Raw genomic sequence first — 27,408 nt, 5'->3', positions numbered from 1 at the left:
AAGCATCTATATATATATTTTAAGGAGGATTATAACCAGATCTGATTTGTATTTCAGTTGATTGCCTGCATGTTTTTCATTTGTTTTCTGTATGATCATAACAATTCTTTTTCCTAGGAAAATTATTTTGGGGAAGATGACATGTACACTGATTTTGAAGAGGTCATTTCAAGCCCTGTTTTGTCCCTATCAACATCCTCAAGCTCTGGCTGGACAGCTGTAGGAGTGGAAAATGACAAAAAAGAAAATGAAATTTCAGTCAAGCCCGTTCACCCTCTTACTTTACGCCCATGGGATATCACTGTGCTTGTTAATTTGTACAAAGTGCATGGGAGATTGCCAGTGGTAAGTACTTTATAATCATAAAAGAATTTATTTTTTTTTTAAAGTTTCATAATCTGGATCCATATTTAACTGCTTGCAACATTTAGTTGCTGTGGTGCTTACCAAAATGTGTAGATACTCTCTGCTGAAACTGTGGCTCTCCAAACAATTTTGGGACAGGATTTATTTTGCTTATCTGGGAGGCAGAACTGGATAGTTTTTTTAATATGCTTGTTATTCTCAGAACTTGATTTGTGTGGTATTTTTGATCAACCATTAGGATTTGTCCGCTGATTAGCGAATTTGTCTTCTAATGGTGCTGTGTGGTCTGTCCACCTCAGTTCTGAGGGAACCCCAGGAATAAAAAATCCAGATAAAACATGGGGTTCACCCAAATATTTTTGAATTGCTGTTTATGCCGTTGTCAAAAGGTGTTTGAAGTTGCACAGGCTTCTTTTTGAGTATTCTCTTAGAGGAAAATGAGCATACTTCCTGCTCACAGGTTTGCAACTAAGAGTAAAGTTTCAACTGTGTTATGTACTTTCAGGCTCTGAAATAGATGTGTTTATTTTCTATTTCAGCATTGCAGTCCAGATGGTCCAGAGTGCCCTACAGCTTTCTTGGAGAGGCTGTGTTTTGAGATGAAGAAAGGATTTAGAGAAACAATGCTTCAGCTTGTACTGTCTCCAGTGAATCTGTTTCTGAATGACAATTACCAGGTAGTCAGCCAGTGTTTGTGCAGCTTTATTGTGGAAGTTTTGTTGATTTAAAAATTTTTTTTTTGATAGGAATTTTCCTGTTGTGCAAAGATTTTATTGAGACTTATGAATCATAAGAAAATTCTGATGCATATTTTATAAAAAAATCTTTGTTTTTGTCCAGATTTTTTGGGGCATTTTATCAGTAAAATAGCTAGGATTAAATTAGGCCAGTGTTGCATCTTTTCCAAGAATTTCTTCCCGCTTCCTTGTCCTTGGCAGCGCCCTGCAGTGGACGAGGTGCTCCGGGAGGGTCACATCAGCCTGTCGGGCCTGCAGCTCCGTGCCCACGCCATGTTTTCTGCGGAAGGGCTGCCCCTGGGAAGCGACACTTTGGAATACGCCTGGCTGATAGATGTGCAGGCTGGAAGCCTCACAGCCAAAGTGACAGCACCACAGGTACCATCTAGAAACCAGTCTGAAGTGCTGGAGTGTTCTTTTTCCTTCTAAAACTGGCATAGCGTGGATTTGCATGATCTGTGCCTGAAGTAACCTTTACTTTATAGCTTTATAATCTATTTTGTTTCTGTAATTTCCGTAAAGTGATAGGAGATGCCAGATGAGCCATTCCCACAGTCATGTTTTAAAGCAGGAGGCAAAGGAGATCATTGGTGGGAGAATAGTATGGACAGGCCTCAGGAGTAGCTGCTCACTGCATAAATTCTGCTCCTTGGTCTCACTGGAACATAGTTTGCTTTCCCAGTATTGCACTTTGTTAGGTCAGTCTTAGCACTAAACCCTTTTAATTTTGCCATTTATGTTACATTTGTCTTTCCATCTAGGTGAATGGCTGCAAGTATACACCAGGGAGATGATTTTGATTTATTTCTCATGTGGTCTGCCAAACCTTTAGAAAAGGGTTGCTTTGCCCAGTGCATTCTGAGGCACAAAAGAAGTACATACATTCTATTTACTAGTTACTATTTGCTTTAATTATTTTTTTAAGGCACTTCTACATCTTCTTATTCCTCTAAAAATTGGTGTTATTTTGTAGGATTAAGCACATATTTCACTGGGAGACTTCTGCAGCAAATAAAATAAGGCATACAAGCAAGTTTAGTAAATCTAAAGAATAGATGTTTTCTACATATACAGATATTTGTGGTGGTACTTCCCAAAATGCTGCCACTGATTTAGATGATCTGTAGGATTTGCTCCACTGCTCTATGGTTCAAAATTAAACTTAGTTGATTCAAACTACTCCAAGGTTCAGGAACATTTCTTAAGGCTTAATGTAACTGAAGGTTTTTCTTCCCTTATAAAGCCATTCTCAATTGTATACATCATATAGGATTTTTTTTTTTTTTAAAATTGTCAGCACTTGAATTTGCTGTTTCAGGTTCATTGGCTTTTTTCCTTCCCTAGTGTGATGTATTGCAAGAATTTGTGAAGAGACTACGCTGAACGGAGGAGGAGAGATTCTGTGCAGGACAGTCATAGCTAGATTAAATTCCATTCAAATTACTGCTGATTTTAAGTGCCCTTTCCTTTGGCAAGCCAAAGAAAACCCATTTCCCTCTCATAACAGAGACAGACAGTCATGAATCATTTCCTTTATGAGCTAGCTAACTATATAAAAGACTTAAATCAACAGTAGGCTAATTACTAGGTCTAGCAAGAATCAGCAGTGTTTTGTTGAGCCAGTTTCCTCCTGTGCTTTCTAAATGTTACTTTGTTGCTTTTATAGAAGCAAATCTGACATTTAAATTACGAATGGTAATGAAGTACCTTTAGCTATTCTTTGTGATAAAGTTGGGGGAGCTCTGTCTTTACAATGAAGTTCCTAGCTGACTGTAAGAGCAAAAACTGCTGCCTTTTATTAAGAAATAATGTAGGAAATCGTTTAATGTCACTGTGCTTTTCCGTGAAAAAGTACAGACTTGCGTGTTGTGGTGCATTCAAAAATAAAATCCAGGCCTGAGTAGCAGGAAGGTGCTGAGGCCTCCTGTTCACATCCCAGCCCCTGGGGTTGTTTTTTGTCCTCCATGGAACACCACAAGTCCATTTTTTGGTGATGGACTGTGTGCTGTTGTTTGCTTACAGCTCGCCTGTCTTCTGGAATGGGGGCAGACCTTTGTGTTCCACGTGGTGTGCCGGGAGTTTGAGCTGGAGAGGCCCAAATCCGTAATCCTGTGCCAGCACGGCATCGATCGCCGCTTTTGTGACCCAAAGGTACCTTTTCATCCATCCCTACTGCTCACTGGACGTGCACAGGTTCTCTGGAACACTTCAGAAATCCACCCTTAATGTTACCACAACATTAAAAAAAAAAAAAGGATTGGCACAAATTAATAGTTGTTTCTGTATTTATTTTCCTTTGTTCTTTCCCTTTTCCTTCAGACAAACTCTGTGCCTGGGCCATGCCCAACGTCAGATGACTTAAAGTACACAATGACGCGCTTAGCCATGGATGGAGCAGATCTGTATGTGGTAGAACATGGCTGTGCCACCAACATCAAGGTAAAATATTTCTCTTAACAGCATTTAAAATACTTCGTCAATTTGTATTTTTTTGACAGAATATCCACCTGAATTGATGGCTGCTTGCATGCAATGGATTAAGCAGAATTTCTAAAACTTTAAAGCGATGAAAGGTCATCATGGACTGGTCCAGGAGTAGGTGGATTTGGCTTCTACTTAATAATTCCATTAATTATGTTGGCAAATGGTTAGGAGGAGTTTATGTCTCCTAAAATAAAAGCGGAAGCTGCAGGGTTGGTGTAAAATAATTGAGAATACCTCAGGCAATATAAATCTCAGTGTTTGTACCCGAGAGTTGATGAGAACTTGTGCTGTGAATTATTAATTCAGCAAATGGAGATGATTGATGTGGATCATGTACAAGTCAATGCTGGAAAACTCATGATCCTCTGTGGAGAATTTAGATGTATCCTTGGTAGAGAAAGGAAAAGTGTTTTTGCCACTGCCTGACTGAATCCCCTGTTCAAAAAGGGCTGTACAGAGAAGAGCTGTTATCCTACTGCACAACAACAAAAAAAAGGAATAATTTACTCAGTGTAGCAAAATATAAGTTTGGATACAGGTGAGTTATGATAACAACAGAAAAGATGAAAACTGCCATGCTGACATAGCTGAGTAATAATTGTGCTGTTAGTTAATAAATGCAGTTTTAAATGGTAGACTTAAAATTAAAACTTTTGGGCACAGATTCACATTATGAGCAAGAATCTAACTAAAGGGCACTGGTAATTATTTTAAATATTTTTTTAATGACGTGATATCTCATCATTTGAATGGCTTGCTGCCCTGTGGCAGTAAAAAATATGTTTGAGCCTCCAAATTCTTTTGAATCCAATATTAAAAAGCACCATCATAAATATTAACGGTGTCTGCAGGCATAAATATGAATGGCAGTACTTTCAAAGGCAGCTTAATAACCTGAACCACTCTAGAAAATTATATCCTGAATGTGTTTCATTCAAATTAAAAAAGAAAAGAAAAAGAAAAGGTTTTCAGTAGTCCTTTATAATCTGTGACAGAGATGAGAAACAATAATATTAACCCTTTAGGTAGCTCTTCTATGGCTGGGTTAACTTTCAGCTTTTCTTGATTTAGAGTTAGAAAACTTCCTCTGAAATTTCAGGTGCTTCATGGTGATGTTTTGGAGAGGACTCAAGCTGTGCAGGAAACTTGATCCAATGTGTTCAGATTATGTGAAGTTTGAAGACTAAACCAATTTGAAAGTTTCAGTTTTTTTGGGTTTTAGATGTCAGCGAAGAAGTTAATGATTTAAGTTTTTTAAGTTTCTTGACAATGTCTATTGACAGTTGTTTTCTGTTTTGATCTGTTTACAAAGGGATGTTTCTTAGTAACTTTTTTATTTTCCTGTTATGTAAAAAGTGGCTGAGATTAATTTCCAAGCTTGCCTTCTCTTGTGTGTGTGCAGACCTGCATATAAAACTGCTTCCCCAGAGAGAATTTTGCTGAGATCTTTTTGGGCTGCAGTATGTGATGTGTTAACTGGTTTAAGGCCACTCTTGCTTTGTTTCACTGACAAATAGCCAGAGTTCCCGTTTAAATCCTGTTTTCAGATGGGTGCCATACGCATTGCAAACTGCAACCTCCACAACCAGTCTGTCGGGGAAGGCGTCAGCGCTGCCATCCAGGACCTGCAGCTCAGGCAGTACGTCGAGCAGGTGAACAACTGCAGAACTGGCCTGCAGCCAATACTGAGGAGGGCATACTGGCTGGAAGCTGGCTCTGTCAACCTGGGCCTCGTCACTGCTGACATTGCTTTAGCTGCAGATCATCCCTCTAAACACGAGGTGCAGAGGCATTTCTTGGAAACACACGATAACAGAACCAAGAGGTGAGCGATGCGGTGGAGGTGCGTTTGAGAGGGATATTTGTTCATCTTGCTTTCAATGAGCTTCAGCATGGTCATGTTCTGCTCTTCTGCCTTTTGTAGGTTGTGGTTTTTGTGGCCTGATGATAATTTGAGAAACAAGAGAAGCAAGAACAAGTGTGGCTGTCTCGGAGGTTGTCGGTTCTTCGGTGGCACCTTAACGGGACTGGATTTTTTCAAACTTGAGGAACTGACACCTTCAAGCAGCTCTGCTTTCTCAAGCACCAGTGCAGAATCTGATATGTTTTATGGGCAGTCTTTACTGCAGCCAGGAGAATGGATAATTACTAAGGAGATTCCTAAAATTTTGGATGGTGAGAATGCACTGTATTTTTACTCTGTTTTGCCCAGAAGTATGATTTCTTAACATTTTGCTATTTTTAGTGTTTATGAATCTGATTAATAACTACAACTGCTCAGGCTCTTGTGGCCTGACCCCTTCTAAGAGCAGACAGAGCTCGAGCAAGCTTTCATATGCTGGATTTTTATATTAGCATGCACCTCCTTTCTTAGCTGAAAGGACATTTTTGACTTGTTCTACTTACATTGGAAGGAGCCAACTGAGACAATCTGATGTTTTGCTGACATGATTTTATTAATTTCTGTCAGGACAACATGCTGGGATGTGCACACATTTCAAAACCAGGGCTTTTATTTAATAATGATTTTTATTCCAGTAGTCAGGGAAGAGTCCACTGCCATTGTGTCATCAGATACTCAGTTTTGCTTTTCCTTCCCTGATCCTAGGTAAAGCAAATGGTGTCAAAAGAAAAGATTGGGACTGCAGATCTGTGGGGATAGAAATGGAAAGGAAAGCACAACACCTGAGCCTCCAAGTGCCACTGCGCTCCCACAGCTCCTCCTCCTCTTCGGAGGAAACAAGCAGCTCCAGTGCTGCCCTGCCCTTGCTTGCAGGGGAGAAGGACAGCCCCTCATCCACTGCTGAGGATCACCTGGGACAGAAGGAGTTCCTGCCCAGTGCAAAAAGGGAAGATGCTCACGGAAGGTTAGTACTCTTGTCCAGGTAGGCATGTAACTCAACTCTTGAATGCTATGAGATGTAAGAAAAGCCTTTGATTTAGCAATTTTTCAAGTGTTAATGGTGCCGCTAGTATGTGTCTCCTAGTTTGACTGCTGATTTGGATCCCTAATAGGGAACGGTTACCTGGGGAAGGTAGAAAATCCAGCATGTGAAGACACCCACCAGCACTTGCTGGTACATGTTTGTTTTTACATCCTCTGTATGTAGACAAGTGGCAGAGTTCAGTATGTAACCATTGTTACCAAAATAATGGCTATGTTAATAGAGAGTCACAGAATCACTGATGCATTTGACAGCTGCTACAGTGTAGGAAGAGAAGCATTTGTAAAGAAACAAGCAAGTGAAGTGTTTGTTTCCATTCCCAGTGCCACGGCAGAGGGTGCAGAGGGCCGGCCTGCTTCCCCTGGCCCCCAGGAGAGGCCTGTGGGCCAGTCTCCCATGAGGTCCCCGCTGAAGAGACAGGCGTCCGTGTGCTCCGCGCGGCTGGGCAGCACCAAGAGCCTGACGGCGGCGTTCTACGGGGACAAGCAGCCCGTCCCCGTGGGAGTGCAATTCAGCAGCGATGTGTCCCGCAGCGACGAGAACGTCCTGGACTCCCCAAAGCAGAGGAGGAGCTTCGGCTCTTTCCCTTACACGCCGTCAGCGGATTCAAACTCCTTCCACCAGTACCGCTCCATGGATTCCAGTATGTCCATGGCGGATAGCGAGGCTTATTTTTCAGCTGCGGAAGAGTTTGAGCCAATAAGCAGCGATGAAGGCCCGGGAACCTATCCGGGGAGGAAGAAGAGAAAAAAGCAAGCTCAGAAAACTGAATACAGTAGGGGATCTATTTATCACAGCGTGGAAGGACCCTTAACAAGCACAATCCATAGAGAAATCAGTCAAGATATGAAAACGTTGCCAATTAAGACTCATCCTTCCCAGGCTTCGTTTGTTTCAGCTCTGGGAGGAGACGATGAGCACGTTGACAACATGTATGTCTTGGACTCTGAGAAGACTGTGGAACGTGAGCAAATCACTTCCCAGCAGCCTGTAATGGCATGTTACCAAAATTACCTGACGCAGTTCCAGGTGATCAACTGGTCAGTAAAGCATCCAACTAACAAAAGAACTTCCAAATCCTCATTGCATCGCCCTTTAGACCTCGACACACCAACGAGTGAAGAAAGTTCCTCATCTTTTGAGCAACTCTCTGTTCCAACTTTTAAGGTATGGAAGACGGAGGAGTAGAGAAAGGAGTAAGAATTGAAAATAACTTAAAATGGCTTAGTACCATTTGTGTGAATAAGCTACAAGAAACTTGAAGTTTCTTAGCTTTTAGTTAAAATGAAGAATACCTTGAATTTCTGACTTCAGGTTATGGGCCTGAGTGGCTGGAAGGTTGTGGGACAAAAAAAAGGTGGAGTTAGAATTCTGTGGATGCGTGTTCTGCATTATCATTGTTGCAGTTAAGAATGCTGCCTGTTGAATGATATGCAGCTGGAGGGCATTTGTGTGAGTTTCGTTTCCAACCCAAATGAAGTGCAATAGCAGCACATTTAATACTGATAAAGTATAATTCAGGTCCTCAGTGCTTTATTTCAAAATAAAATTCCGACTCAGATTTAGGAAAGTTGTTTTTTTTTAAGGGACTTGAGCATACATGCTTAAGGAAGGAGTTGAAATTAAATAAATGAAAAATAATGGAAATGACTTGATAGAAAAACAGGTGTTTGGAATTGGATTTGTTATCATTTTGCAGAAAAGGTTTGTGTTGATGCAAACTTTATGTAGATTACTATTTGAAGGGGTTTTTGAAAGCAGTAAATCAATGTTTATGTAAAAGCAATGTAATCTGATTTTTCAAGGAATTTAAAAAGCTAACCTGGCAGTTCCTGGATCCTGTATTGGAGAATATGCTTCTAAGGGTTCTTTTAAGAAAAACAGCTTTAAGGGGAGTTTTTTTTGAAGATCCCTTGGGGTTTTTATCATATATGGAAGAAATGTAATCAACTTCTTTGCACTTTTATCTTAGATTGTTAAACAGGGTCTCACAGCTAATTCATTACTGGACAGAGGCATGCAGCTTACAGGATCAACATCTAAGTAAGTTGAACACAGTTTGACATTATTAGCATATTTTTCAAGAGTAGATTTTTCCTGGTACTCTCCTGAAATACTTTCGCCCCCGCTAACCCTTTCAAAATTTGATTTACAGCAATAGTTTTTGGTGCCAGATCTATTTCAGAACAAATCATTCTATATTATGAAATATTTGGGTTTGGTCAAACAGAAAGTACACAGTGCAGGCATTAAATTATTTCACTTGTACGTTTTTCAAGATTACAAATGGTGATTTCCTTTAGATGAATTTGGAGGTGCTAATGGCAAATATCCATTTCATTGCAGAAGCAGAACTTGAATCGAGGGAGGGCCTTATCCTGGAATTGTATTTTTGTACTTTCTAAGATATGTGGTAGAAGAAACTTCTATTATGTGGATTTTGTTTAAAAATTATATGGATTTTATTAAGAATTGAAATGATACCAGAAGACTTTGGTATTTGTTTTCACAAAGCCTGATCATTGATGTGTGTTTGACCTCTTTAGCACACCTTACACTCCTTTGGATAAGAAATCTGCAGAGAATACAGATGATGAAACAATAACAGAGGAGTGGACGTTGGATCACCCAGTCTTCCAGACACGGACAACGGCAATCGTGGAAGTAAAAGGAACTGTGGATGTAGTTCTGACTCCTCTTGTAGCAGAGGCACTGGATAGGTAATTTTATTTTGATAAAATAAAAATTTAGACTAAAAATTGTCGAAAATCACAGCTGTTCTGTTCAGCAAAGGCTTTGGTGAAAGGATTGAATAATGTGGCTGATGGAACAGCAGGGCCTGGTGCCCAGCGGATGTAATTCTGCATTTCCGATGAGGTGGCTGGAAGAATGGGAAGTGCCCTTTGTGTCTATCAGTGCTTGCTTTTTCCTCTGTGTGTTGATTACACGTGGCTGATGGTGTGCCATGTGAAACTGGGAGTCTCAGTGGTCTCTTGTGGCTGTTTCCCCCTGGCAGGTACATCGAGGCCATGGTGCACTGTGCCAGCTCCCGGCACCCGGCAGCAATCGTGGATGACCTGCACTGCAAAGTCCTGAGGGATGCTGTGCAGAACAGCAAGACCAGCTTCTCAGAAAATGTGAGGAAGGAACAAGGGCAATCCTCATGGATTTTAGAGAGCAATCTTTTCTGTGTCTTATGTATAAAATATTTTAACTGAATTTCTTATTTTGAGATATAGTAACTAAATGCTATATTGATTTGGAATGCATACTTACATACATTTTCATAACTCAGAAATACATATTGTCTTTCACTGTCCAGAAATCTTTTACAGGATTGAAGGTCTGTAGTTTTTATTTACCCAAATTTACCGGATTTGGATGATGGTCTAGAGTAATTTACCTGAGATCAAATGACCCATTATGTTCTTTGAAATTACTATAGCTGGTATTCTTAAGTTACCATTACATTCATCTCAGTGAGATGTTATTTATTATTTTATAGTAGTTGGGGAGAGTGGTGAAAGTGCCTGTGGGTTTTTTTGCAGTTCATCTGAGACCTTAAAAAATTAATTTAACTTAAAAAGAATTGTATGGTAGTTCTACAGAATTAGGTGTTCTTTCTGTCCAAGGGTAATGACCATATTTATATTTTATGATTTCTTAGTCTTCACAGTGTGGTGGACACTAATAATTTGCTTCATAGTAAGTTGTTTTATTTAACCTACGTGTGTAGAATTCAAACTTCCAGCTGAAGTCTGGTTGTTCAAGTTTATTGCAGAATGGCACTGCTGCCCTTACGGTTTTCAACCTACTGTACCTCTAAGTGCTGCAGCCCCTGTTCTGGAAATCGTGGTAAATTGACTAAAATGAAGTCAGAATCTCTTTCTGCCTCAATGCTAATAAAATTTCCTGTTACTACTGAGCTCGGCAACTCTTGAGTTTGTGCTAATAAATTACTTTTCTCTTCTCTTCAAGTTGTCTTCAAAGCAAGACATCAGAGGAACAAAAATAGACACCACCACCACAACAGGAATAACAAACCAGGGACCAGCACAGACCAATCTCTCACTTAAGCAAGATAATGTGACAATTAAAGGTCTTCAGGCCAATGTTACAGTTCCAAAGGTAGCAATTTTTTTTTTTTTAACTTATCAGTAGGAAAGTGCCTCACAAAATTACCCTTATTTTGCATCCCTCTTTGTTCCTCTAAAGCTGAAGTGAAGCTGTGCATTTGTGCTAGAGAACTAGAGTTTTGAATACTTGAGCTGCTTAATTTTATGATGGTAGACATGCAGTACTTAAATATTAACTACCATAGGGGTAACTGGCTGCCATGTCTTTAAATTATGTTCTAGGTGTGATGGTTTTAGTTTTCTTTTCACTGAAAGTATAAGATAAGGTTGTATCAGAAATCAGTGATTAATGTAACATGCTTTTCTAACTGTCTTTTCTCTTTGATGGATTTTTATGTACAGGTGAACCTGTGTTTACTTCAAGCATCTGTGGATGAATCCCCAGGAGTTTCTTCCAGCAAAACCGTGACCCACGTTTCCTTAGTAGCTTTGTGTTTTGATAGAATTGCTACTCAAGTTCGTATGAACAGGTGAGAATAGTACATGTCACTATTTGGCATAAACTTCAGACATATTTCATTTGGTTGTTTTTGTTTGTCTTGAGATTTGCTTAACTGTTTTTTTCCTCCCTGATATTGAAAAGGGGCATAGTTGAAGAGCCTTCAAACAATGCAGAAACTGGGAGGAATTCTGTCACGTTTGATCGTTACATCCAAACCAGCAAAATGCAGCCCCAGTCTTCTGGCTCGCTGAGATCCAATTCTGGAGCAGAAAAAGGAAAAGAAATTGCTGCTAAATTGAACATCCATCGTGTTCATGGACAGCTTAGAGGTCTTGATACAACAGGTATTAAACTTGAAAATATTAAAATGTGGAAATTTAAGTTTTAATAGAAGTGGTTACAGCTGGTCTTGATCTTGTAGTTTGGTTGGAAGTTTCTTATCAACGTGAATAAAAAGCAACTTGCACCCAGAGCTTTTGCAGACACTTGAAAAAGAAGTTTGGGATGAATTACTATTCCACAAAGTGCTAGATTTAAACTTGGGCAAACTAAAAGCTGTCAAGACAAACTTGAAAGAAGGTTGTGTGGCACATGTGTGTTTCCCTGTAAATAATGACCCACACTGCTGGAATTGGAGGCCTGAGCTCCCTTCCTCCCAGCTGATCTCTTTTCAGCTACCATTTTTTGTCACCTTTTGCAGGGAATGAATTACACTTGTTTGCTTTCTTACTCCTTTCTAACACTTTCAGTATTGTGCTTGTCATACCAGCAATTTCAGCATGACAACCTGGAGATTTGTAGCTATAATGACTCTAAAGCTGAAAATGAGTTCTACCCAATTGACTTTTTTGTTGTTTGTGTTAAGGAAATGCCTTCAAGAAGCTATGAGTTCTGCTATAACTCCTGATCCTGGAAAAACTAACCAGGAAAAGATGACCAAAAGTAGAGGCAGTTTTTGTTGAACTGCTTAGTTTTGACGGAATGTATACCAATTTTTACTCTGTTCCTTAAGGAACAGGAGTCTTTAGACATGAGAAAGCACTCTGTAAAGCCAGGATGATTAAAAAATACACAATCAATAAATAAATAAACAACAGAAAATCCCAATGTTGTGCAAAGATGAGTGAGCAAATGAAATTGGAGGAAAACGAAACAGAGAAATTGTTACCTTCCTTTTTACTCAGCTGTGGGTAGAATGTTAGCAGTAGTGCCCTGTGTCAAGTAGTCTACAGACATTCAAGAGCACCACTTTTGGAGTTCTAACTGAGAAAAGCCATCATCTTCTGTTTAAAAGGTTTGAGAAGAGCCTTTCTAAGGATCTTAGCATTTCATGTTTACTTTGAAAGTGAATGCAGTTATAAATTGGAGGCAGAGAGTAAGGATTAGAAGGGCTATAAAGTGACTCAGCGTAGTTCTTTTCCTGAGGTATTTGACATTTAGGTATAAAATGATTTAAAATATTGCTCAGTGCTTGGATTTTTTTCAAAGTTCAAAATTATCCTGCCCATATTAACACACCAGGAGCAAGGCTATTTTCCTCGTTTTTTGTACATATTTTTCTTGCTTGTGCTTCAAGTTTAAACTTTTTCTTTCTTTTTTTTTCCTCCCCCTCCTGTTTGAGGAATACTCAAGGCCTAACTACCCCCCAAAACACTCTAAACTTCAGAGAGCTTTTGCAAGATGTAAAGTTTTCTCCATTTTGGAACAAAGTAGTAAATATGTTTATTTTCACAGATATTGGAACTTGTGCAATAACAGCCATTCCTTTTGGGAAATCAAAAGTTCTTTTTACTTTGGAAGAGTTGGATGAGTTTACTTTCGTGGATGAAACAGATCAACAAGCTGTTCCAGATGTAGCTCGAATTGGTCCTAGTCAAGAGAAGTGGGGTTGGATCATGTTTGAGTGTGGAATTGAAAATTTAACTATAAAAGGTAAAGCCTTTAAAGGTTGTATATTATTTTATTTTATGAGATTACTGACAATTCTACTCTTAGGTCTTCTGGCTTAGCAATTATTTGGTTAGAACTTGTTGAATCTAGGTGATACTGAATAGTACATGTCTGTGGTAAATAAATCTCATAGGTTATACAATAAAGACATTTTTAGTTGTAAGTACCGCTAATAATAAAGTGTGAAATAATTTCATATCAACTGGTTTCATCAGTTTCTGAACTTAAGGTTGAAATTGATGATTTCAGTGATCACTCAGTGATCGTTATCTACAGGAGGTACATTATAGAGCCAGAATTTTGCTCTGGGAGGGGAAAGCTAGCTACAAAAAGTAAAAAAAAACCCACAGTAAATGTGTTTTTTCTGTCATCCAAGTTATTTTTCTTTTAGAGAATAATATTTTAAAAGCCTTTATGTGAGTACTCTTCATCTGCTTGTGGTAAACCATCAGAAGCTCAAAATGGTAGTGATAAGCTGTTGAATAAAATGGTAATGCATCTTGTTTAACCAAAATCATGTGTATTTCTCTGCTTAAGTACAGATCTTTTCTATGGGGCATAACTTAGAGCTCTTTATGTGCTGCCAACCTTTACAGTCTGGGTATTTTTACAGGGGGAAGACAGTCTGGGGCAGTGTTGTATAACACATTTGGAGTCATGGGTAAATCAAGAGACACAGAAAGAGGCGGATTGCTTGCATCAAACAACTCCTCAGATTCCCCCACTGGTAGTGGCTACAACACTGATGTGTCTGAAGATAACCTCCCTTGTGACAGAATCAGTCCCTCTTCAGATATTAATGGAAATTCAGTTTCAGATGAGCAGGTGTGTTCAAGCTGGGTAGAAATGACTGGTCACTTATCCTGTTTGCTTAGACACCAAACTTCCAGCTTTCTGCAGGGTCCTTTGGGAGGATTAGTGGACAGCATTAGGTTATTTTTTCTTTACCTAAATGACATGAAAAAAAAAATTTATGAGCATGTATGGTATGTTAGTGCCTTTGAGTGTAATAATTTTGGAAGACAATTTCCCTTCTAACTTCATGATTCCTTGTTTTTGAAGGATGAAGGAGTTGAATCAGATGATCTGAAAAAAGATATCCCCTTGATGCCTCCTCCCCCTGACTCCTGCAGCATGAAGTTGACAATCAAAGAAATTTGGTTTAGTTTTGCGGCTCCCACCAATGTGCGCTCCCCAGCCCATATATATTCAAGGTATATTTTTTTCCCTGTTTAAAAGAAAGAAAATGGCAGTTCTGCTTTGTTAAGTCACATTTGTATTGGGTAGGTTCTGAATGGAATTTCAATAATTTTTGAAGCCTCTTTGGAAATGATAATTTTGAGTTTGTATATATCACAGTAAGACTTGCTTCACTTTTTTACTGTTGTAATTTCTGTGGAAGTGCTGCTCAAAAATTCTTAGATGTGGTTAAAAGAAAAAAAAAAGGAAGAGTAAAAAACCCAAATGAAACTAAAAGCCCTCACTAGCAACTTCTGGTGAGATAGAAATGTTTGAGGGGGAAAGGCAGGGGACAATGTTTGCTTTGAGTAGGTGAGATGCTAGTGAAGAAAACAGCTCAGTGCTTTTGGTATTCAACCTGATATCATCCATGGTCTGACTGCCATTGCACTTTAAAGTTCAAGTTCTGTCTTTCTAAGATTTGGTTTTTCAGATTGTTTATGTAGAATAAGCCAAATATTTCAGTCTGTCAGTAAAGAGCCATAAATTAGAAAATACTCTATTACTCTTGCTTGAGCCCTTTAGCAAAAGTCCTTCATGACATGTAACACTTCATGTGGGATTCAGTCAGTGATGAGAATTTCAAACTGTATGATTTCAGTAGGGAATACAAATGGGGAAAGGAAGGAATGACAATAGTAAAAGTGAGAAGAATCATGAGTGTGTGAGTGAGTAAAACAAAAATTGCCTCAGGTACTTCTTGCCAGTTCTTGTTTTCTGGGCAGTAAGTCTGTATTTATTACTTTGCATCAGTGTCCCACCGATTTGACTGTCATTTATAACAGCATCAGAAAATCCTGCTGATTGCTGCTGCTGCCTGTGAACACCCCTTTCTCTTTATTTGTCTCCACAGGCAGCTGAACCTCCTGAGCACAGCAACACCTGCAGTTGGTGCTTGGCTTGTTCCCATTGATCAAGTGAAGTCATCATTAAATAAACTGGAAACTGAAGGAACCCTGCGAATCTGTGCTGTTATGGGGTGCATTATGACAGAAGCTCTAGAGGTAAATGACCTTTATAAAATCAATGAGCATATCAGAACAGGACAGTGTGATAGGTAGCACGTAGTTTGTGGAATTCTGGATGTTGTTGCTGGCAAACTTAAGAGCATCTCTTGTGAGCCTTTGGAATTGGTCACAAGAATTCACAAAAAGATGTGCTTTTTGTACATAGTACTTCAGAGCTGTTACAGCAGGTGAGGAAGTCTCATTCCTCTTAGAGGAGTGCATCTCCAGGTAAAATAAGAGTAAGAAATATAGCTATAGTGCCTAGTATATATTTTATCAAGTGTTTTTGTTTGCTGTTGGTTTGATTGGCACTATCTAGTGGGAAGATTTTGATGTGATACCCACACTAAAATCCTGTCTTGCACAGTGAGATGGATGACCTAATAAACTAGGAATAAAGTGTTTCTTTGGAAATTGCAGCTGGCTTTGGTCTCTTAGTCCAGATGTAACTTTATAAGGCCTGCAATTTCAATCTAGGCTTTTCTGTTATTGCTTCATGTAAATAATTATGCATCCAGAATGATTTTTCACATGCGGTATTTAAAATTAGGTGGGTACCCATGAGGCAAATCTTTGTTGCAGAAAATCTTTATTGCAGAGGTTCAAAATGGGGTTAGAAATTTGCTGTCTCATAGGTGAAATCTTGTCATTGATGCTCTGTTTGCAGGTATGTTCATATGTTGAAAATGTTTTTATTTTAATCTAGAATAAAAGTGTACACTTCCCTCTGAGAAGCAAGTACAACAGGCTTACCAAAGTGGCTCGTTTCTTGCAAGAAAATCCTTCTTGTTTACTCTGTAATATATTGCACCATTACCTTCATCAAGCAAATTACTCCATTATTGAGGATGCCACTATGGTGAGTTACCCAGGAAAACTGGAAATATCTCAGTCCTTTAGTTTCAAATATGCCAATTCTAATGTCTTAAATTTGGCAACAGTTTGAGGAAGGTTAACAAACAAGAAAATATAACCCAAACTCATATGCATCTTTAAATTGATAATTAGATATGGTTTCTCTCATTTCATTTTCTTTGACATCTGCTGTTTTTGTTATGACCTGTCTATATGAGTAATGTTTATCAAAGTATTTTATTAGTAAATACATGAGATCATAAACCAAAAAGGCACAGCTTTAAAACTGTACATGGCTTTTTTTATCAGGTGTCATTATCATACCTCTCTATCATATTTCAATGGCCTTTTTATAAGATTTCATTTTTCATGGTTTTAAAATTGAATAAGTCTCAATTATTGAGGCAAGTGCATGAACTGGTTAGTTTATTCCAAATTCTCTCCTTTAAACTAGTTTTCATGTCTTCTAGAAACTGGGGTAATGCAGACAGTTTAAGGAAGGAACTAGAACTGTACAAACTTCTGGGTTTAGGAATCAAATGTTTTCCTTGATGCCTTTAGAATGTAAATGTCTAGATTGTAGTGGGAAATAGCTATTTGAACAAACATCAGGCATAAGGGAGGAGTGTTTATTCCTGATTTTGTGTCATTTTCATAATCCAATTCTACAGCTGTCAGATTTAAACACTTTGGTTTTCAGCGTATTCAGCTGAGAGCCAGCGATCAAGAATAGAGTTTGCGGCACAAATAGCACAGTTTGCTTTGTGGTCAAAATACCAAGCTTTTGTTTTCTTTAGGACAATTCAGTGATGTAATCAAAACAATCCCTATATTTAACCTCAGATTTATGTTCCTAAAATACTGCTTATGAACAATGGAAAAAACAATCTTTTTAATGGAGTTTGTATGGAGTTGCTATGAATCTTAGCCCATAGTTCAGAGCCTGATAAATACTCAAGTACTTTTAGCTTCATATTTAACAAACTGGCTTCCTGTTGTTTATTTTTGGCCCCTTGGGCTAGATCCTCAGGTCACGTAGATAAATGTATTTGCTGTGTTCAATGAAGCTGTAATTTTTGTTTCTCAGCTCCTTGGCTTCTTGCTTGATGTCTTGTGGTTGCCAGCAAGTTTGTCATAAGCCTCTTAAGCACAGAGATTTAAGAGAGCTTTGACTCTTTCTGCCTTCCAGTTTGCTTCATTATGCTGTGATATGAATTTTTCTATTTTTTTATTTTTTATTTAAAGAGTGATGGCCTTCCTGCCTTAGTGACCTTAAAGAAAGGTCTGGTTGCCTTAGCAAGGCAGTGGATGAAGTTCATTGTAGTCACCCCAGCCTTTAAAGGAGTCAGCTTGCACAGACCAACCCAGCCAATGAAACTGCAGCCAAATGCCTGCCACGAGCATGAGGATGGCCTTGGACTGGACAATGGAGGGGGCCTTCAGAGTGACACGAGTGCTGATGGAGCAGAATTTGAATTTGATGCAGGTATTTTTGTGTTATCATCTCCATCAAGATTCATAGGGACAAGCAGCTTCTCTCAGACATTTGTATCTTCCTTAGTTTTAATGCTTGACACATGACAGTCTCCTTTTTTAGAATTATCAGCTTCTTTTTTTGTATAACCTCCATTCTCAAGCTGCTGCTAACAATGGTAATTATAGTATTCCAATAATTGGTGCTTGTTCAGGGAAAAACAAAACAGGAGATCTCTCTTTCTTCACATTTTCTATCTTGTTTTTTCCTGCACAAAATAAATCAACTTAATTATTTGCTACCTTTCAATTGAAAGCCAGGCAGCAGTTAGCACCTTTAAGAGAGCAAACACAAAGATGTTTGTGTGAGAAACTAGTATGTAATCATAGAGTATAATGGAAATTTTTACCCCCTTCTCTCAAATATCTGTTTTGATGAAGCAGAAACACTTGGATTATTAAACAGAACCCAGCAGACCCCTGTCTGAGGTGTTCTTATTTGTCTGTAAATCAGACAGCACTGTGTAGGTGTGTGTCAGCACTTGGAAATTCGTGACTGCTTGTAGATAAATGTGCCTGATAATAGATCATCTTGGTTCTCCAAATATATCTGAATGAGGAAAACTGTTTGCTTGGGTGCAGCTACTGTGAGTGAGCACACGATGCTCCTGGAAGGAACAGCCAATCGCCCTCCCCCTGCCAGCGCCTCCTCCGGGCCCGTCACTGGTGCTGAGATCATGAGGAAGTTGTCCAAGACTCACACTCACAGCGATTCTGTGCTGAAAATAAAGGTGAGTGCGCAGGGCTGGGCACCAGGGCAAAGGAGGTCGTAGCTGGCCTGTTCAGGAGCAGTTCTGTGGCTGCAGATGAATAAAGGCATGCAAAAAGTAACTAGAGTACATGGAAGGTCTGCTCCTGACCTCCCAAAAAGGATGCTCCAGCAGTTGGTCTGTATTCTACATCTATTCTTTTTTGTTTTTCTTGCCAGTTGACTGCATGTGCATCATTAAAGGATGCACCCTATCTTTTATAGCCTTTGATCTTTTATTTATGGCAGCAGAAACAAGGATTTAACTATCATGATACAAAGTCAAAGACTGGCAAAGCTTTCCGGTAACTTGTAGTAAAATAATTGTGTTCCAGCCTTATTTTCAGACCAAATGCTGCTTTGTTTTTGCAGTTTCTACAATACTTCATTAATTTCTTTGTTTTCTGCTTGCAGGGCATCCATCCATATCATTCCTTGAGTTACACCAGTGGAGATACAGCTACGGATTCGCCAGTGCACGTCGGCCGCTCTGGAATGGGAGTCAGGGAAAGTCCAAGGAAGGAAAGTCTGCTCAGCTATCTCACTGGGAGCTTTCCTAGCTTGCACAATCTTTTGGAAGGGACTCCTCAAAGAAGTTCAACTGCAGTTAAAAGCAGTTCTTTAACAAGAACAGGTATGATGTAGCAAAAAAAAAAAGTATGATGTCACATAAACAGATGGAATGTAGCATAATTTTGAAGTCTTTTTGAATGAATAAGGAAACAACCATTTTGTGTTTGTTTTTTCTTGACCTTGTAAGTAGATTAAGAAGAGAGCTGGAACTAATATTTCAGTAATGTAGTTTGAATATGATAAATTGCGGATTTTTAGAATTCACTATTCGACAAATATTTTAAAAGCTTGAAACATTGAAGTGTTTATGATCTTCTGATCATAAGATCTTATGATCTTATGATTTTCAGAGTGTATTGTTATCAGTTTTTCTTTATATGTAAATTACATACTGTATATGATACTGTATCTTCTCTAAAACCTCTCTCCTTCGCTGTCAGGGACTGAAATACTGTTCAGAAAAAAAGGTATTTTGGTTTCTTAATGACTCTTTTCCTCTAATAAATGGTAGAGATGAGCAAGTGCAAAGCCATGTGTAGTGCAACATCCATTAGTGCCATGTATAAGTTCTGTGGTAGCACCTGTAGTGCTGTTTGACACATAATTTAGTTCAGTAAGCCTTGAGAATTAGGCTTACTTTTGTAGTAAATAGGTGTTGTCAGTGAAATTGTGCCATGTTCCTTGTTTCTGCTGACTTGGGTGCAAGAAATGCTGAAGTTTCTGCTTTATCTGCACAGGAAATACCGTGGCCACAGACATGTTGTCTGAGCACCCTTTGCTGTCTGAGCCTTCCTCTGTGAGTTTCTATAACTGGATGTCCAATGCTGTGGGCAACAGGGGAAGCGTCGTACAGGAAAGTCCGGCCACCAAGTCTGGGCACAACAGCCTTCCAACAGGTATTGCTAATTTGCAGCTGAGTTCCAGGTGGTTCTGGGCTGGCTGTGCCTGTGTTTGCCACATTCTGACTGAAAGCAGTTGAGAGAGTGATTTATGTTCAGCAGGACTTAATTGGTTCAAAGTATTACTTGTGGGACTTGCCAGCAACCTGGAAAATTAAAAGATGGGATTTAAGCAAAACCGTTGTTTTCTTTTGCCTTACCCCGGCTCTGAAAATTTAGCTTTTTCTTACATTTGGAACTGTCAGTGTAGCTGCTGAAAGTTAAGCCATGAAATCATCTTCTGTGGTCAAGTTCCATGGTTGTGTTGGCTATTTTTGATCTAATTTTCATCTGCTTATTTTGTGATTTGTGCACTGGAATCCTTGCTCTTTCTCAGTTCAGTTTTTGGACTAAACATTAACATGTATTTTGGGAGTAACTTAGGAATGGGTGTAAGGGAATGAAGAAAAAATACATTTCTGAAAGTGTTAGATGTATTAAAAACCAGATGTTTAACAATTTATTGCAGCTCATTTATTTTTCTTATTGGCCTGTCATCATTCCAACTTTTCAATGTGTTTCTTAATTTTCTTTTTTGCTAATGCTGTACTTGAATCTTTTTTCTGTTAACGCTCCTTCACCTGTGCTGTATTAATCTTAGGCAATAAGAAATTGTTTTAGTTTGTTCTTAATATTGAACCAATAGACTGATCCTACAAATGTCATCGTGCTGTACGTGTTGCTTAACTATTGTGGCTCCTGTGTGATCTGGAATGTGTTTCTCTGCAGAAAGACTCTTTCCAAATTTGAATTGGACAATCTCTACGTGTTCCAGCAATATCAGGCTGTTTCTTTGTCCTGAATGCCACCTTTGTGAGGTTGCAGACCTCACTGTGGCTTGTTTATCTATATAAATAATCTCGCTGAATTAATCGAGTCAGTGGTGGTGAGATTTGCTGTGGTGTTAGTGTTCCATGGGTATTTATTTTCCAGGTGTGGCACCCAATCTTCCTACTATCCCCTCTGCTTCAGACTTCAACACAGTTCTGTCCAGCGACCAGAACACCCTGGATGGCACCCACTCGCAGCACAGCACCAGCCAGGATGACATTGCAGGAGTAGAAGAGGGCAACCAGGGCTTTCCTGCAGTTCAGCTGGCAGATGCGCAGGTAACTGGGCTTGCACATCACCAAATGGATGAGCAAGAGGGTGGAAATAATCCAGGCCTTCGTAACCAAATGGCTGGGTTTTGTTTTGTAGGTTGTTTTCAAGCCTCTGCTAAGTTACACGGGAATTCAGTCGCAGGATGCGATGCCCCTGTGCTACAGGATGTACTTTGGAGAGTACCTCTCTTTCTCAGGAACTCTGGATTGCCTCAGAGCAGATATTGTAGATTCAGACACAGCAAAGGAAAGGAAAAGCAAGAGAGCCCGAAGGTATGATGAGAGATGTAAAAATATGTGTATTGGCTAAAGAACAGAAATTAGGCTTTTCATGTCCTGACAGATTTTCAAAGCACTTTCATCGGATAAGGAGCAACCCTTTTTTCTTCTAATCTTTCATTCTGTCTTCCTGCTAAAGTATTTTTTTTAATCTTCCTATGGAATGGTTTGGGAATTGTAACCGTTTGAATCTCTGCTGCTTTTGAAAATTGGAGACTGGGAAAGGGGGAGAGCTGGTGGGAATAATAGTGGGGGAATTTGAGTGTCTCTGAAATGGTGTTTAATAATTAATCCCATAAATAATAATGATGTGACTTTTTGTGAAAATGCTGAATCCTCCCCCAGACCAATTTTGTGCAAACCTTTAGGATATAATGGAATGATTGCATGCCAATCTAGGTTTCATGGAACTGGATGATTGCTATGTTAGTAGCATACAGTATGAAACTGTGAAAGTTCATTTTATTATATTTACAACTGTGGTAAAAAGGTGCTATCCTAAGGGAAATAAAAGGCTGGGTTCAGTAAATGAGATGTAAGCTGTGTAAAAAACGTATTTGACTCTCATAAAATGCAACACAGTAGTGACTTGTACCTTTCCTTTCCTTAGGCAAGGAGCTGTCAATCTTCCTCCTCTGGAATTCAAACCAGCTTTGATGTTAGAGACTTTCAGCATTAGCGCTGTGGTGATGGAGAAATCCATGTGCACCCCTCACAACTCCACCAACGCCCTTTCCTTCCACGACTTGAACAAGCGCTATTACAACACCTTCCACTGCAATTTCACCATTTCCTGCCAGTCCATCAGCCAGCACGTGGACATGGCCCTGGTGCGGCTCATCCACCAGTTCAGCACCATGATTGATGACATCAAGGCCACGCAGACAGACATCAAACTGAGCAGGTACACGGCTGGCTCGGCCTCCCCGACCCCCACCTTCAAAACCCGCAAGCACAGGGACTTCCGCTCCTCGGATTTCAGCCGCAGCTCCCGGGGCAGCCTCAACGGAGGCACCAGGGTGAACAACACCAAGAGCAAGAGGACAAACAACGACAACAACAAGAAGGAGTCTCGCAACAAGAATTCCCTGGGGAGGTCAGAGCGAAGGACTTCCAAAGTGTCCAGGAAAGGCTCCAAAGATGTGGTTGACCACGTGACGATCCATATGGATGACTCCGACTCGATTACCGTGTCGGAACAGAGCGAGCCCTCTGCGGAGTGCTGGCAAAATATGTATAAGCTGCTGAACTTCTATTCACTCATTTCTGATCCAACTGGCATCTTGGAAAAGTCTTCTGAAACTTTTGGGCCAACAGGTAAGGTGGTTCATGAGCCCAAATAACAGGGTGTGTGCGCTTTTGTTTAAACGGGGCGTTCTGAAGCTTGGTCGTGAGGTGGCTTTTGAGAGTCACACACCCCATCTAACTTGGATCAGAGGGGGAAGGGGGTGAGGATGGAGGTGAGCTTTGGATTAGTTCACCAAGATGATGCACAAAAGAAAAGCTTAACATTTCTCACTCATTTTGTAGTATGGATTGAGTTTGTTCCGCCTGAGGTGCTGTTTTGTGTTCAAGGGGCTGCTGGAAATGCTGCTTATTGTCATTCGGTGAAAATATGCAAGCAATGAGCCAAAATAAAGCAAATAAATAAAAAAATAGGCAATACATAAGCCATTTAGAGGGAGAGAATTCCTGCCTTGAGAATGACTGACAGTAGGAAAAAAAAAATCTGTGAACTTTGTTGTGAGAGCAGGAAGGGTGAAATACTGATTTTTGCGAAGTTCCACAAAAGTTACAGGTGTTTGGGTCATAATTTCACCTGAAATCTTGAGATCTGGTGTAATTATTGCTATTTCCAATGTATTTCAGCACAGCAGAGTAAATATAAGAGTTGTCTTAGTATCATTCTTTTTGTTGCTGAATTTAAGTTGCTGTAAATATGCGGGGGATGGTATAGTTGCTCTGTAGCTATATAGCTTTGGATTTCTTTTAAGTAAAGAATGAAATCTAAGCAAGTCTCAAATGAGAACTTTTGTTAAATATATGCCAGTATCTTTCATGCACAGAATATCATATCCACAGTTCCAATATCTGCAGAAAATGTAAATTTTCGAACATTATTTTTAGCTTCCTGAGCATTGAAAAGGAAACCTTGCTCATCCAAAACAGAAATATAAGAACCTTTGCCTGTGGGATGATCAAAAAATAAACGGGACAATTGGAAACTGTCAGGGCATTTTTCTGCCCTGACAACAATAAAATCAGATCATTGCAAATATTTATATAAGGTGCATAGGAGCATATCTAGGAGTAATTATGAAACCACATCCCTCATTATTGTCTTCATTGTGTCTTGGATTTGGTTCAGTTGCAAAGGTCTTGGGGTGGAGTGCACAAGGCACAGGTAATTTTCCTGAAGAGTTTTCTTGACACGAAAGATACCTGATCCACGGTTTGAAATACAAATATAAATGGGATATGCCAAGGATTTATTATAAACAAAGCCTTGAATAGCTGCTGGTGTTTGTGTAGGTGTTCGAAGCCCCACGGAGCCTGCCTGCAGGGTGGTGTTTGAGAACGAGCAGGACAACGGGCGGAAGCGCAGCCTGGTGACCTCGGAGCCGCAGCACGTGACCCTCATCGTCTTTGGGATAGGGATGGTGAACAGAACCCACCTGGAGGCTGACATTGGCGGCCTCACCATGGAATCAGAGCTGAAGAGGATCCATGGCAGCTTCACCCTGAAAGAGAAAATGAAAGGTGGGATGAGTTAAAAGCGTTCTCTGTAATTGAATTCCCTGGCAGCTTTACATGTGCATGTGCAGTGTGTGTGTACATAATATAATAATATTCAACAAGTTCTTTAAAAAATTATTACTAGGATGCTGAAGGATTATAAAAGGTTTTCATAAAGTGCCATGGAGGGAATCCTCTTGGAAGACAGTCGCTCATTTTTAAGAGATTTCTTCCTGTCACAATTTATAGCTGGCATCACTTAATGTGACTGCTAAAGCTGTAATTTTTCAGGTTTTTTTCCTGTTGCAATATTTTTAAAAGCAGTAGGCATATCTGAAATATTTTACTGACTGAAATGCTGTTAAATATCTTTTCTTCCTAAAGATGTGCTACATCAAAAGATGACTGAGACATGTGCCACTGCTCACATTGGAGGTGTCAATATCGTCCTGCTGGAGGGAATTACCCCAAATATCCAGTAAGTAGGAAGTTTCACAATGTAAAATTGTTTAAGTGCATAGAAGTGGCATGAGTGGTGTGTCTATTCTCTTGTGCTTCTAATTGATTTTTGAAACTTGTAGGTTCAAGCCATATGAGATTTGTAGGGAGTAGTTAATCTACTGATGCTGATTATTCCTGTTTAAGATCTATAGTGTTTCCTTAATAGATGCATTTTTCAACTCATGATGCATCATTCTTTGTTCTCTCATCTTATTTTTACAGTTCTAATATCCCTTCCTCTAGCCCTTATATAACTGACACAACCTGGCAGGGGAGGGGGAGAGAACCACTTCTTGTGCATGAACATTGCCAGTCACTTGCTCAGCATCCACATCCTTCTGGCTTTTTTTATTTCTGCCAGGTTCACAGACTCAGAAAGCCCATGTATTATTTCAAGTTGTTCCCAGCTGCATCTCTTTCTGTTTGAGTTTCAGAATGAGCTGAACCACAGTTCTTGGTAGCACAGATCACCCTCACACAGTTTGGGTGTTAGCTGGGTAACCCTCAGTATGTGGACTGGTCTTAGAACAACACGACCCTTGTGGAAAGGGGCTAAACAATGTCACTTGAGTTTCTCTCCCCTCTTAATTCTTGGGTAGTTTGGAGGATGCTACATAGAAATTAAAATACACAGAATTTTATCATTTCCTCAGCTAAATGGCTTCCAATAAGTTTGTTTCAGAGGGATAAATAAAAGTTCCAACCTGACAGTCATGAAGGGTTTCTGAATGTGACCAAACCTCTTCATGTCTGCTCTACATGTAGGGAGAATAGAAAAGGAAAGGGAGAAAATAATGATAAATCTTAAAAACAACAAGAGCAAAGAACAAACATGAGCAAAACCAAAACCTTCAGCTTGGTAATTTTGAAAGTAAATGTCATATTGTGGGTTACAAGTAATTAACTGACTAATTTTGCATGACTGTTTATTCTTTATTTGCTTTGTTTTTGTTTTTCTTGCTTTCTCTTCAATCTTCATCTGTAGACTGGAGGATTTTCCTACATCTCCTACAAGCACAGCCAAACAAGAGTTTCTGTATGTCATATTATTATGTTTAATAGTCTTGCAATTAACTCTGTGTTGTGTAGCTAATGGCTGCATTTCTACTGTGTGTGATTGTGAAGGCAGATGTTGCTTGAACACATCTGGTATCACCTAGATAAACTTTTTTTAATGAAGCCTGCTAAATATCTGCCTTTAAAAAGCCCTTGTCAATGTTGGCAGTATAGTTTCAGCAGCTACTATTGCACTGCACTCCCTACTGTAATGTTAGAATGGTTTCACTGGCCCTTAAGTTCTTTAGATCTGCTCCTGTACTTATTTTTATGAGCTGAAATACTGTTGATAAATGTAAGGGAACACTGAGGTGAGGTTTGCTTTGGAACTGCTGTGCTTGGAGTGATAGTTGTGGTGTCATCATGATCAGGGCCATTCCTTTTTGTCTTTGTTTCCCTGTGTGCTGGTTTAACTCCCAGACATGCTGAAGATCTGGGTGGGTGGGTGCGGGTCTCCTCTCTCACAGTGTCTGTTTATTCAGTGTTGTGGTAATACAGGATAAACTTAAAAATGTCCTTAGAGCTCTGGAAGGAGAGGTGATGGAGTGTAAAACTGCAAGTGATATAGGGAAAATAATGAGGTTTGTGTTCCTTTTTGTTTGGTAGCAGCATTAAACCAGCGCATCACAGAGTTGTTGTATTTGCTGCCTTATGGTGTGGTCAACAAAAGTATAAATGATTAAAAGGATTGGATAAATCTGTGTAGGATAGGTCTTGTGACGAGTCATGAACATGATACAGCTCTTGGCTTAGAAAGTAAATTCCTTATGACTGGAATTAAGGGAAGGATCCCTTCACTTACACCTCAGGTATCTGCTGCTGCCTGAGTTTTCAGCTGACTCGGTGCAGTAGTTCCTGTGTGTTACAGGCCTCCTGCTGGCTTTTTTCCCCCACACACTTTAAACAACATTGGCAAAAATCTGTTGAGTACTGGCCTTGTAGTCAGTTCTTTAGTGGGACAAAGACTTTTTGTCACAAATTTGTCTGGAGAGCGATGATTTATGGTATTGATGTGAGAATATAGAATTCTTACTGGAAGCATTACTGGTATGTAACTTAAATAATGATTAATGATTTTAATGAGATACAACCAGATGTGTTACAGGCACATCACTGTAGGTAAGCAAACTGCAGCTTTTTAATAATAAATGGATAGCCAGACAGTCCTTCCACATTTCATTCTGTCATGGAAGTAGGTTTTTTGTAGGCAAACAGCAGTGAAATTAATTTGTTGCATGAAATATGGAGAAAAGCACACCTAATTTTGCTGAGGTTTTTATTCTCCTGAAACAACTATATGGCGTAATACATTTTTAATTAAGGAAATGTTTAAAACAGATTGAATGCAGTAGTATTTTATTTTATAGATGGAGATGAAAATGTGTTGTTGCCTGGCTTCATAACAGTTGAGTCAGAATGGTAGCAGGGAGAGAGTAGGAAATGAGCAGACATCAAGAGAAATAATTATGTTTTTCTTTTAAAGAGGTGAATTAAAACAATTCTGGCCCTTTCTTAAGTAATGCTTATTTGTATAATGTTTTTCTGAAAATTGTTGTGAACCGTTTCCTCCTTCATCGTGTATTTTGAAATAATTTCTACTCGACAGTCTGCTCTAAAATATTAATTCTTAACTGCTTTAGGTGACTTGCATTTCTTGCATAGTTATGAAAATCTGAGAATGTTCCTTGAGATTCAGTCAATTAATTTGCTGTTGATAGGCCAGTGGTTGCCTTAGAGTGCTGTGTATTTCTTGATTATAAGCAGAAGGGTGATGTCTTTT

At 39.3% G+C, this 27,408-nt stretch overlaps 1 protein-coding gene across 42 annotated transcripts in view; it reads left to right on the top strand.

Moving 5' to 3' along the window:
• Window positions 1-27,408, top strand: part of BLTP1 (bridge-like lipid transfer protein family member 1) — a 115,493-nt gene that overhangs the window by 60,910 nt on the left and 27,175 nt on the right. For 24 of the 42 annotated variants that reach the window (XM_086890541.1, XM_086890583.1, XM_086890582.1 and 21 more), the window contains 30 exons: window positions 118-345; window positions 906-1,043; window positions 1,305-1,481; window positions 3,126-3,254; window positions 3,423-3,542; window positions 5,135-5,412; window positions 5,512-5,762; window positions 6,196-6,454; window positions 6,856-7,699; window positions 8,505-8,575; window positions 9,079-9,252; window positions 9,549-9,669; window positions 10,511-10,660; window positions 11,011-11,138; window positions 11,252-11,454; window positions 12,845-13,042; window positions 13,674-13,885; window positions 14,123-14,274; window positions 15,153-15,303; window positions 16,013-16,165; window positions 17,407-17,647; window positions 18,277-18,425; window positions 18,857-19,076; window positions 19,753-19,911; window positions 20,887-21,062; window positions 21,154-21,329; window positions 21,946-22,652; window positions 23,868-24,095; window positions 24,456-24,549; window positions 25,558-25,608. In XM_086890541.1, the coding sequence (XP_086746667.1) occupies window positions 118-345; window positions 906-1,043; window positions 1,305-1,481; window positions 3,126-3,254; window positions 3,423-3,542; window positions 5,135-5,412; window positions 5,512-5,762; window positions 6,196-6,454; window positions 6,856-7,699; window positions 8,505-8,575; window positions 9,079-9,252; window positions 9,549-9,669; window positions 10,511-10,660; window positions 11,011-11,138; window positions 11,252-11,454; window positions 12,845-13,042; window positions 13,674-13,885; window positions 14,123-14,274; window positions 15,153-15,303; window positions 16,013-16,165; window positions 17,407-17,647; window positions 18,277-18,425; window positions 18,857-19,076; window positions 19,753-19,911; window positions 20,887-21,062; window positions 21,154-21,329; window positions 21,946-22,652; window positions 23,868-24,095; window positions 24,456-24,549; window positions 25,558-25,608 (6,338 nt within the window). The remainder of the gene's footprint in view (window positions 1-117; window positions 346-905; window positions 1,044-1,304; window positions 1,482-3,125; window positions 3,255-3,422; window positions 3,543-5,134; window positions 5,413-5,511; window positions 5,763-6,195; window positions 6,455-6,855; window positions 7,700-8,504; window positions 8,576-9,078; window positions 9,253-9,548; window positions 9,670-10,510; window positions 10,661-11,010; window positions 11,139-11,251; window positions 11,455-12,844; window positions 13,043-13,673; window positions 13,886-14,122; window positions 14,275-15,152; window positions 15,304-16,012; window positions 16,166-17,406; window positions 17,648-18,276; window positions 18,426-18,856; window positions 19,077-19,752; window positions 19,912-20,886; window positions 21,063-21,153; window positions 21,330-21,945; window positions 22,653-23,867; window positions 24,096-24,455; window positions 24,550-25,557; window positions 25,609-27,408) is intronic. The other 18 variants (XM_086890585.1, XM_086890584.1, XM_086890580.1 and 15 more) reach the window with 3 other exon arrangements.

The sequence above is a fragment of the Cyanistes caeruleus genome, chromosome 5, assembly GCF_971803275.1.
Source record: "Cyanistes caeruleus chromosome 5, bCyaCae1.hap1.1, whole genome shotgun sequence".
Lineage (NCBI taxonomy): Eukaryota > Metazoa > Chordata > Aves > Passeriformes > Paridae > Cyanistes > Cyanistes caeruleus.
This window is presented reverse-complemented; position numbering and strand designations above follow the sequence as displayed.